Genomic DNA, 12,583 nt, shown 5'->3' on the forward strand with positions numbered 1-12,583 from the left:
AGGTTAGATAATCTCGCCAGCTCATAGATCCGGCTAAAGAGAGTGGGGTGTGTCTTACGTATATTTACTGTAAATGTTGGATATTGTTGTCTTTTTCTGCCGGGGGTGTAATCGGGAAAAGCTGGAAAGGTTCAAGATGAATGTGTCGGTGATGTCGATGTGGGAGTAGATGATATGAAACAGATGTGATGGAGACAAATCTAACAGGAGAAAAAACTCTTTATGCTCAACTTATTGTTCTCTCTTCGGCCAGATACGGTTTTGCCATGTATTTCCGTACTTACCTACAGTATTTAACTTTTCTTTCAGATCTCCTCATGTCACAGACTTGATTTGGTGGCCGACCAAAACGTTGCCGCTCGCCACAGCTTGTTTAAATATGTTGCGTAAGGAAACCACAAACTCCATTATCGGTGATTTCTGTTTGTCGCCGCGCCGGCCGTAAACATGCGCCGGGCCGCCGCAATGAAAAATGGATCTGAAAAACGACTTGAAAGCTTTTTAATTAGCCAATGCTTGATGAATGCTATGTATGTGACAGGGGGAAGCTGCAATACTTTGCTGAAAGCCTTTTTCCGGGGGAAGATAATATAAAGGTCGAAGATGACTTTTTACGAGAAATGTTAATGGAGAAAAAAAATTGTGAGTTTAAGAAGAATTGTTTTTGCTTACCTGAAAAAAAACAGATAAGAAAACAACATGTTCTTAGTATAGGCTGCATTTTACTCGGTAAAGTGAAGCTTGGAACACAACAATAGTGGCAATCATGGCCTTTCTTTTCCCGCCTCCTTGTTAATTACACATTTGAAAATGTTGTGGGATTAGAGCCGCACTCAACGAGCGCTCCACCCGCACAGCAGGTTAAATGTGATATATTCTAATGGACAAGGATTTAGTGTGATTTGTCCCTTTCACACAGACAAACAGACGTGCTTATATAAGCAGCACACGAGAGTGAAAAAGTGTCATTGATTGCAGCCTGACATTGATGGCACACAGGGCAGTTTGTCTCCAGGCCGTGATGGCATTAGTTGTTCTTACACACTCCGTATTAGCTCGGTGACTTTCAGGAGATTCATTGGCGTCGCCTCAGCTTGAAATATCAGCCATAATAAACGTTTGTTCCCTCTCTACTGATTAACTGCCCATATTTAATGGGCTTGAGAGAAAGCATATAAAAGCAATCAAGCCCAGCAATGACTATAAAAGCCCCCCCAAAAAAAAGAGTTTCCCAGGAAGGCAATCATGAAGTAAACATCATGTCTGTGTCCTTGGATCATAAATCTGCATCCCATAGATCGCTTGTTTCCCAGAGTTTGACCAAACGTGACCGGAGTAGGATTGTTGGTGACATGGCAGCTATTCTGTCTGGCGACTTCGAGCGAGGACAAAACAAGCGTGACCAGGCATAATCGCCCGGTTTAATAACTTACTTACTTAGTAAAACAACCTCTTAAAACTGTCTTTTATCAGGGTTTTTTATATATATGCTAGTATTTTATTTCATTTCAGAGGCTGAACAAGCATAGCAGAGCAATATATAGTATCATTTGACCAGACACATCATCTTAATAAATCTGCTTAAATTTATATTGCAGAGGTCAACTAATTTAAGTGTGTCTTAAATAAATCTTGAACCTCTATTGTACTCATCAGTATGTGACTGTAAAAATCTCTCTTTTCATTCTTGTTAAGGTAAGGTAAGGTAAGGTAAAACTTTATTGAAATTGTTTTTTTTTTCCAATAGCCACATAAAATACAGCAATTTTTCATAAAAAATAAATTAAAATAAAATAAGAACAAGAACAAAGAGAAATTAAAAGAAGATGACACAATCTAAGTCTAGAGATAAAGATAAAGAACATAGATCAAAGAAAAACAACAAAGACAAAGGATACAAAGAATAACATAGAACAGAACATCCAGATACTTTCACTCCACTCCACTCCAATCTTCAATTAATTTCATTAATTCTTTCATTCAATCTTTTTATTAGAAAGAAATTAAATGTGCTTAAAAGTTCAAACATACCAACTTAGTTCAAACCTTTTTTTTGTCTAAATAAAAGTAATATTTATGGAGTGCAAGTATTAATTTGGGGGTAATTTATCTTGGTTTTCATTTAAGTTATTTCTGCTAAATTCTAAAGAATGAGAAGCGCTGTATGATTTTTGAAAGATACACTTTCTTTCAGTATTATTTTGAATTATGTGTCTTCAAGATGGATTCTCTTGAAGAGACATAGAACTGTAGAACCTGTCCTTAAACGCCTCTATTGTGAAGTCAAGCGTGTCCTCCTGGGAGGAGGCCCCTCTCAGTTGAACTGTGTATGCGAGAAATCCACATATTTGTGTGATAACATGTGTTGATAACCTGGAAGTGGGGCTGCTTTCTCCTGTTTTTTGTCCATATTTCAAGCATCAAATATCATCAGCGTGGGCCCATGAAAACACTCACTTCCTGGCAAGAAAGAGCATCCAGACAAATGATGAGAACGACCTCAATGTCACACTGTAAGACACATCTTGAAGAGAGTTAAAGAGGACATCTCTCAAGGAGGATAAGCAGAACCTCTTCGATTGATTACTTTGTTTAGAATTGAATATTTCAGTGGGTGGGTTTGTCCGGAGCAGCAGATCTTGGCTGCAACCAAAAGGAAAAAAATTGTGTTCCAGAGTGTGGAGGAGCAGCAATTATGCATATCTGTGTTCGATTCGGATTCAAAAGACTCTCATACATATTATGACCTTAATGTTCTGCGAGTCGTTGCTTCACATACAGCCGCGAGGTTTATATAACGGGTTGTCTGAACGCAACTGCACCATCATCTCGACTTTACTGTACAGAAACATTCGGGCTTTTTTCAACCTTCGCACGCCTCTGAAACTGTAGCCGCCTCGACGGCACCGCGGCGGGTCTAAACCTCTTATCTTAATGGCATCCACCGCTATCACACTATCACAGGAGCAATTCGGACAATCGACCTGCTCACATCCTTTATCAGGAAAAACCACTTACATCACCAATCCTTGCTTGTCACCCTCTTTGTCAGACCCCCCCCCCCCCCTTCCGTGATATTCTTCAGCCGCTCTTTCACGCCGTCGTGACCCTCCACAACCTCGCCCAGCTTGTGTCCTGAAAAAAAAGAAATTAAAAATCTATCAGGGCAGTTTCAAAATGTCCGTGTTGCCTTTGGAAGGTTTCTGTTTTCCTAAGGCTGACGCCAGAGCCCCCACACGGAGTGGTGTGTGTAACCTCTGGGACAAGATTCCTGTGATGGTTGCTCAATAAGGGATTATATTAAAAAAAAAACCTAATTCAATCAACACCAGATGAGATTATAGCACTCTTTTTAGCACTTTCCTGCAGAAAGTGTATTAAAATAATGGGTCAGCAGAAGTCAATGTATTACTATGCTAAATGAAAATAACTTATATATGTTCAATGTTTACAAACTCCCATAATTATGTCATTATTTCAGGAAATAATTGTAATTCCATTTGATGATGTCTATAATTATCCTCATTTTTAGTAGGTATGAACAGCACATACAACTATACAAAAGGTGAAAAATACATGGAGCAGGATGAAAGTAGTTCTGAACCGGGCATCATTCTGCACAGAAGAGCCGAAGATCATTCATCTAAGAAGGTCGGGTCCAGCATGGTGTTGCTGCGAAATAAAAAAGATGTTTGTTTAAACTATCTAATGATAAAAGAGAGCAATACATTTTAAACAATGCACTGTTTTCAAAACATAATGTCACAGTAATAATAATAAAAAATTATCACAACAGTAATATGTTTTTTTTATTATATTTATATGATATTTTAAATCAATTATGAAACATTATAAAACGTAAGTACTTTAGTTTCAATGTTAATTAGAGTAAGTTGAATGTACCTTTCTTGTTCATTTCTGTTGAACACAATTCAATTGGGCATGGATAAAACATCATCCCTTCAAAGTATTTTTGATGTACTCAGCTGGCAAGGCAGTGTTTTGGTTTGGACTGATGGTAAACGGACCAGCTGCCATCACCGAGCCTCTGCCACGACCCCTGTGCCAGGCTTGAACTCACCCCAGTGACCACTCTACGGAATTAAATGCTGCAAAACACAATGATAGATAGCTCTGGTTGGCTGATGCGTTTTACTTTCATCTGCGAAAACAATGACAGTGACTTGTCTCTAGTGAGTCACTCAATGTTGTATAAATATATTTTGTAGTGAATAAATCATGGGGAATTATTTTATTTATTTTTCATTAAAGCGCAACAGAAAACTACAGATAAATAGAAGCAGAAAGCAGCTGAGGGACCAACTTAAAATTGAAGTTTCAATTTGTGATGGACATCTTTTAACAATGGTCCCAAAGAGAATAATCAATACATTATAAATGGTATTTTAGTATTAATTATTTAGATATATTCCACGATACATCGTATTATCACCATCTTCTACTCCCTTTGCTGCTTCAGCCATCTGCTTTCTAAAGAAATCCTTATTCGTCGTCTGTTCTCGTGTCTGAATTAGCACCTGTTTCATAAACGTGACCCGACTTTATAATAATTATTCATGTACAGTAGGTGAGAAAACAACACATTACTCCACGACAACACATTAGGTTGTAATTACGCACATGTGCAGTATGTCAATAAACAATTACATCTACAATGATGCACCTATCTCACACTCTCTCTGGCTTTTTCTTGCGTCGTGTTGTTATTGGATGTTGAGTCCATGCCTAATGTGTCCTGGCAGCAGGCAATAACTGCTTGACGCCCAACAGTAGGGGTGTAATTTGAAAGGCAGGGAGGAGTATATGACTTCACGACCGGCCGTGGTCAACTAATTACACTGGACTCGCCTGGACAGCTCTCAATGCAAACGATCCGTGACTGAAATATGAATGAGCAGCAGCTCGCCCCCTCACTTCCACATTATCTGCTCTGCAGGGTATCTGGCATATCATTATAGCAGTGATCCGGCACCACCTGCAGCATCGCCATTAGCCTTTTGACACGGATGGACAGGTGAGATGTAAATAAATATACATAATATACAAGTCAAGCCACACAGCAGATGACCAATCTTCTGCAGGCGAAGCTGAGCCAAATAGCAATGTCATTCAAAACAACTACAATTATGCGTCTAAACCCTGGAATTAACCTGCAAAAATAAACATTATGGGGGAAAAAACAAATGCATGTGACATTCAAACAAATAATAATTAGCTGTAAACATCTCCAAAGAATTTGACAATACGTATATCTTACATATTATAATATCTTAATACCTACAGTTTGTCTTTTAATCATAATACATAGGTTTTATTTTCAAGGTATCCAGAGACGCTTGACAAAAACACAAAGCAAAAAGGATACAAATGGACAACACATATAGTAATACCTACACATACAGGTACTCAAAAATACTCTAAAAGAATAACCTGGAAAGAGTAGATAAAAAATGAAGAAAAAGAGAGAGGGTAGAGAATGATATGTCAGGTGTTATGAATCAGCTTTAAAGATACTAATAATATATAAATATATAATAATACTGTCTGTTTATCATTTACCGTTTCCCTCGTGTGCTGTTATTATTTCTCTCTAAATTAAATAATCTTAATTGCGTATTTTCCTCTATCGCCTGTCGATTGAATTCACAAACGTTCTTTGTTGATTAAAAAAAAGGAATATATATTATTTTATATTTATACCTTCGAGTTTATTAATCTGACATGAAATGGGAGGAGGACGCCCCCCCTCGGTGAAGGAAAATATCTACATCCTACCTCCGAGTTCTCGCGATGCACTATGGGAGTTGACTCTTCAGCCAATCAAATCATTGTTGTCAGGGCGTCTGAGGTTCGGGGCGGGACTTTTAAAACAATAACAAAAAAAACGAAAAGCAAAACACCAGTGATTTAAGTTGATTTAAGGATTATTATCGACACGTGTTTAATGTCGTCGCCCCACAAACTGGAGATCCTGCGGGAGCGAAATAAACATTTATTAGCGAAAATGCGGCAACAAACAGAGCAGCTAGCGAGGCGGAAGAGAGGGAGAGAGGAGGCAGAAGAAGAAGAAGAAGATCCGCGTCTTCACGTCTCTGCTCGGGCTGCTCTCGCCAGATGTCCCGGTAACTAAATACTACAAAGAAACTACCACGAGGATCACTTTTTAACTTCATAAATCCTGTGGATTCACGAGTGTTTCCATGACCCGGAAGCGCAAACACAAATCATCCAACAACATCCGGTTTTGTGAAGTTATCAGAATAATAATTAATTAATTATTATTATTTTACAACTTGTCAGACTAACCAATATATGTATCCTACCTCTTGCCCTATGCAGCTGGGATTTTCTAGAAGACTGGGATGACATTTTCCGTTGATGTCAGAATTTTTTTTTTTTTTTTTAAATATCTCCAAAATCTACAGGGATAGTAGTCAAGGTCACCATGAATAACCACTAAGGTAAGGTAAGGTAAAACTTTATTGATATCATATGATATCATATCCAGTGGAATTTTTAACTAACCTTTTAGGGATTTTCTTAAATATAATTTTTAAAATTGACGTCATTATCATATAACGACTGTACGTAATGATCATTTATTTCAAATTCCTAAAGTAAAATCTCGCCAAATGTACAGGGATAGTAGTTTAAAGTCACCATGAATATCATAATCCAGTGGAATTTTCCACTAACCTTTTAAGGATTTTCATAAATATAATTTTTAAAATTGACGTCATTGTCATATGACGACTGTACGTAATGATCATTTATTTCAAATTCCTAAAGTAAAATGTACAGGGATAGTAGCCAAAGTCACTATGAATATCATAATCCAGTGGAATTTTTCACTAACCTTTTAAGAGTTTCATTATATCATATTTAAAGTAAATGTGTAGTTATTAACATATTGTAATGATACTACTTTTGACAGATACTTTTCCGATATAACCCTGTTATCACAATTTAAATTAATTTAGAATATTTTCAATAATTTGTAGTTTTGGTTAAATTAAACAATTTAATATAATATATAATACTAAATAATAATAATTTACTTAAACGAAAGCCGAATAGAACTGTTACAGATTGAATAAAAAAAAAAAGAATCAAACATTATTACTGTAAATTTATTTGCGGGAGAAAAACTACTTTGCTGGTAGCGTCTAGCATATTCACCGTAAACTTAGTAGTAGACGGGCAAGATTTTTTTCAGTGCGGACTTAATGACGGAGTGCGGGCTCAAGTGATGGCAGTTAGTTTTTCATGAATGTCAACCATTTGGTTTATTTATTTGTTTAAACGAAATGATAACACTTATTGACAATTTATTTTTGTTTTTAATTCTAATTTGCTGTACAGTCTTAAAGAAAAATGTAATCCAATCCAATAAAACGCAAAAGCAATGGAGCAAAATAAAATGCACTGAATCTATTGGGAATACAAGTTAAATATGATGCGTTCTTGATGCGTTTTTCCTTTTCAATACACTTTTTCTATTATGGAACCCTAAACAAGATTATGAATTATTATTATGATGGATTTAAATGACCATATGATGTGAATTATCTCTCAACTGGTTTTCTACTGCTGACCTTAAACTCAACCACCTCTACATGACTTTCTGGTGATACACATTGGTGTATTTTGGATTTCTGATCATATGATTTAGAGTAATATGATAAAACATTTAAAAAATAAAATTGTATTTATTTATTTATATTAATGGTGTGTTCCCAGTGTAAAATAATGCATTATAAGTAATTTTATCAGACCAATTAACAGTATTAAAACTTTATTTTAAAAAAAGAAAAGTTTTTAATATACAAGGAGACACTATATAATCCAAGGATTATTATTTCCATTACAGATGAATTAGTTTCTCAGAACAACACAACTGCTCGATGATAATGCGCATGCTTTGTATTGTATTTCCATCCTGAAGTAGGCATCAGTCCGGATGGAAAAGTTATAGATTAATCTGGAAGGTTGATTCTGATATGTTGTTTGACCAGGTGTCTTGTTGTTGGAGGCACATATGAAATATAGTTTGTAATCAACCCAGGAGATCAAGCAGTCGCTGCACTACTGTGTGGCCGCCATCTTGAAAAAAAAAAGTTATCTGTACGCCAGTGAGGCTCTGAGCTAGTTTTTTTTAAATAATTCCTTACTTTAAGATCCAGACGAGAGACCAAGCGTTCAACAAGATGCTGAGACACCAGAGTCTGTTCTCGCTCACACAGAGGAGATGGCTGGACCATCGCGTGCAACAACATCACATGCATTCATTGCGGCTGCAAAACAAAAGGTAATGTTGTCACACTTTCAGGTATGAACCAGTGAGTAGGAGTTCTTCTGGAGGGAATAATAACATTGTAACGGGAGGCATCCTTTTATTTTCCAAGAGTGGTGTCGGGAAACATGTAAGATTTCATCTTGACGGTGAGAAGACGTCTGACAGGAAGCAGCTTGGGGAGCAGTCTTTACTAGGCTATGACTGGATAGCAGGTATTTAGTCTCCACACTCTTGCACAGTTTAACTAAAGAAAAGAAAAGAAAGAATTGCTGTCAACGTCTCTTTAAGGTGTTCTGGATGTAGAAGATTCCTTAAAGGTTCACTCCGATGAGTACTTTGATGACCTCCGTGCGTTTCGGTTGCGCCATAAAGACGAGTGTGTCAACAGCACACCAGCAGAGTGAGTGCTTCCCTTTTTTGTTGTTTGTGCTTCCTACCGTTTGAATGATTCACCGTCGCTGTCTGAACACACTTGGATGACTCACAGGTTTTCAGAAGAGCAAGATTTACTCCTGCCTAAGTCGAGAGACACAAAGAGCCCAGATGCTGACAACGACACACATCAATGTGAGATTACATCTTGTTGGGTTTTACCAAGTCTTTATTGAAAGTAAACTTATAATGTGCTTCTCCAGGTACATTCTCTTACAGTATAAATAGCAGACTGTTTCCAGTCCCACTTGCATCTCCAGACTGCTGTCCCATGTGTGGACGGCTTAGTTCTTCCCACCCTCACACTCTGGCTGAACCAGCTCTGGTTAGGTAAGATAGTTTGTGATTTAAAAACATTTTTAAAAATCACAAATTAATGCAAAACAGTTTCAAATGTTTTCAAAAGCCTGTCATTTCTATTAAAGCAATTAATGTGAGTCTGTTTATACGACATTGAAAGTCTTTTTAGAAGAGCTAAAAAACATTAGGAGTTAAATCCAAGTTATAAATTGAAAATATTTAAGATATATATAGATTTGAGATGAGATCACTTTGGTCAACTTTGTGTAGTAAAGACAACTCTTGTCATCTTTATATTTAATGTTAAATGCTATTTAAAATATCCCTTAGAGATCATTCGGTGTATGGCGGGCCTCTTCTTTAAATGTATACAATCTTAAGACGTTTTTATTTGTTCAGGCTTTTCCTTGATTTTCTGGAACTCCTGTTGTGTTATCAGTTTTATCTTGACCTTTAAAGTATATACTTTATTGAATATTGTTTTGATTGTTTAAGCGCTTTGTGACCCTGGTCTAGAAAATCGCTATACAAATAAAAATTACTTACTTACTTACTTACAAATCTGCCCAAGAATGACACGGAGAGTACATTCTAGTTACCAAATGTTCGACTGTTCGTATCAAATGTACCGTATGAAAGTTGATTCATGGGTATACTTGTATTTTACCATGTGTTTTATTGTCCAGGGTAAACGTCCCTCTCTGCACCCTCCATCCAACACACCAGCATAAGCCTCACCGCAGACGCAGCTTCGACCCTTCTGATAGTTTGGGGTTACCAGCAGTGAGTCCAGACACATTGATGTACACGTACATGACGCTTTAATAGAATCCTACTGTTGTCTCGTTCATCCCAGCACTGCCTCTCTGGCTGGTCGCACTCATTGCGAAGTCTTTATATTCCACTCAGCAACCTGGACCTGCAGAGCAACGTCATAAAAACCAGCTGCACGATTCCTGCACAGGTAGAATCCTGCTGTCTCACTTTAAAGTGGTAGTTCACCCAAGTTTTACTCACTTTCACCCATCCCCCATATTGACTAAGGGTTATAATGATGACAGTCATCCTCTGAACACTGTCATCACTGAACAGAGAAGCAGATGGAGCACGAATGCTCCTCCCATGATGCAACACTAATAGACTCAGGGACTCATTCATTCCTCGTACTATTAGACTCTTTCATTCTGAGTTTAGGGGCAGGAGTGGAGTGAAAGGATGATTCTATTTCTATCTATTTTCTATCTATATAATCTATCTTATCTATACTATCTATCTTATCTATCTATCTATCTTATCTATACTATCTATGTTATCTATCTTATCTATCTTATCTATACTATCTATCTTATCTATCTATCTATCTATCTATCTATCTATCTATCTATCTATCTATCTATCTATCTATCTATCTATCTATCTATCTATCTATCTATCTATCTATCTATCTTATCTATCTATCTATCTATCTATCTATCTATCTATCTATCTATCTATCTATCTATCTATCTATCTATCTATCTATCTATCTATCTATCTATCTATCTATCTATCTATCTATCTATCTATCTATCTATCTATCTATCTATCTATCTATCTATCTATCTATCTATCTATCTATCTATCTATCTTATCCATCCATCCATCCATCCATCCATCCATCCATCCATCCATCCATCCATCCATCCATCCATCCATCCATCCATCCATCCATCCATCCTATCCTATCCTATCCTATCCTATCCTATCCTATCCTATCCTATCCTATCCTATCCTATCCTATCCTATCCTATCCTATCCTATCCTATCCTATCTTATCTTATCTTATCTTATCTTATCTTATCTTATCTTATCTTATCTTATCTTATCTTATCTTGTCTGTCTGTCTGTCTGTCTGTCTGTCTGTCTGTCTGTCTGTCTGTCTGTCTGTCTGTCTGTCTGTCTGTCTGTCTGTCTGTCTGTCTGTCTGTCTGTCTGTCTGTCTGTCTGTCTGTCTGTCTGTCTGTCTGTCTGTCTGTCTGTCTGTCTGTCTGTCTGTCTGTCTGTCTGTCTGTCTGTCTGTCTGTCTGTCTGTCTGTCTGTCTGTCTGTCTGTCTGTCTGTCTGTCTGTCTATCTAATAGTTTTATCCATTTCTTTTTGCAGTTATAGAGATAAATGTAGCGACTGGAGCTCAGTCATCGTCGCCAAAAAGATGCACCTAAAAACATCCAAGTACCTCCATACTGCTCGTCTGTAACGTCCATCTTGTACTGAAGCCTCGACGAGAGGAATTGTTCCGGAAAAACTTGAACAAGTCTATATTTTAAGCCTGTTTGCTACAGAAGCGTAAAGGCTAACATGCTACACAGATAAGAAAACACTCTATGCATTTTTGCCAATAACTCCGAAAAGTAAAATATTAATCTGGAAATAATCCCAACCCTTAGTCGACATGAGAGTGAGTAGAAAGTAGGTGAAACTGGGTGAACTATCACTTCGATCAAAGCCTGTACAGATCTGTAATTCAATAAGTGTCGTATCATAACAAAGTTATCTCAAGATTCTCATGTCATGTGTTTCTTTTTTCAGGGTCAATCTGTGGGAAACGAGTTTGGAAATAAATCGGTACCAAAACTTCCTGATCAAAATTGAGGCGCTTGTCGTTTTTAACTGGGAAACTAACTCGACCTCAAGTCTTGAATGTCTGTAAATACATACTTCATTTCTTTTTTCGCACTTCTGTTTTGGACTTCCTTGTAAAGTTTCTGCTGAACTGACCGATCACAGGGGGAAACTAGACACTGTTGTAGATGTAAAGCTGTCAATCATATTCCTAATATTCTCTTTCACTGTAACTGCCCACGCTGCAGCATGTGACTAAACCAGAAGTGCGACCGTGACTGAAGGCTTAAGAAATACACGTCTGACATTTGGACGAAGATAAGCACGTTTCTGTTTCTGTAGGTTTTTGTTTGCAGTGGACATTTTAAAATGAAAAGAACCGAGTCACAAATCTTTTAAAATATCTTTGTGAATAAAAATATGTAATTCAGTCTCTTTTTTTATATTTTGAAAGTGTGAGGAATTAAATTATTCATGATACAATGATCATTATATCTTAGTATTATGGTGTTTCTAGCACAATTTGTGAGATAAAAAAAGAAGCTTCCTTCTTGAGGAAGTAGGCGGAGGGGGAACTTTATTGTGAAATGTCACAGCTTTAGAAGCACACTTTCTGTAGAAACGTGACGTCTGTGCTTTGGTTACGAGAAGATGGACAGTTGGATAAAAGCTCATTCAATCTTCGGGGCTCGCTTGTGTTAAGACGTGTGACATTTAAGAAGAAACAAAGGGATTGGTAATGGAACATCTTGCAGATTGATGATCTAACATCTGATCATGAGGAACATAAAAGATAAGAATATTAATAGGTGTGAAAATGTGTCGATTCACTCTCGACTGAAAACGCAGAACTGCAAGAACACTCTCAAGAAGGGTAAATGAGTAATGGTACATGAAGATACTACCAAGACGACGATAAATAAACAAGGGAAACA

The 12,583-nt window shown here is 37.1% G+C and overlaps 1 protein-coding gene across 1 annotated transcript; it reads left to right on the forward strand.

Moving 5' to 3' along the window:
- Positions 1 to 5,885: 5,885 nt before the first annotated feature.
- miip (migration and invasion inhibitory protein) lies at positions 5,886 to 12,078 on the forward strand. Its single transcript, XM_087800325.1, has 9 exons — positions 5,886 to 6,143; positions 8,199 to 8,329; positions 8,427 to 8,529; positions 8,606 to 8,717; positions 8,805 to 8,884; positions 8,953 to 9,079; positions 9,736 to 9,832; positions 9,906 to 10,013; positions 11,616 to 12,078. Exons 1-9 carry the CDS (start codon positions 5,966 to 5,968, stop codon positions 11,676 to 11,678), a joined length of 999 nt encoding a protein of 332 aa, XP_087656451.1. The 5' UTR covers positions 5,886 to 5,965; the 3' UTR covers positions 11,679 to 12,078.
- Positions 12,079 to 12,583: the final 505 nt, after the last annotated feature.

Source organism: Callionymus lyra, chromosome 10 (assembly GCF_982586985.1).
Source record: "Callionymus lyra chromosome 10, fCalLyr1.hap1.1, whole genome shotgun sequence".
In the NCBI taxonomy this organism is placed as follows: domain Eukaryota; kingdom Metazoa; phylum Chordata; class Actinopteri; order Syngnathiformes; family Callionymidae; genus Callionymus; species Callionymus lyra.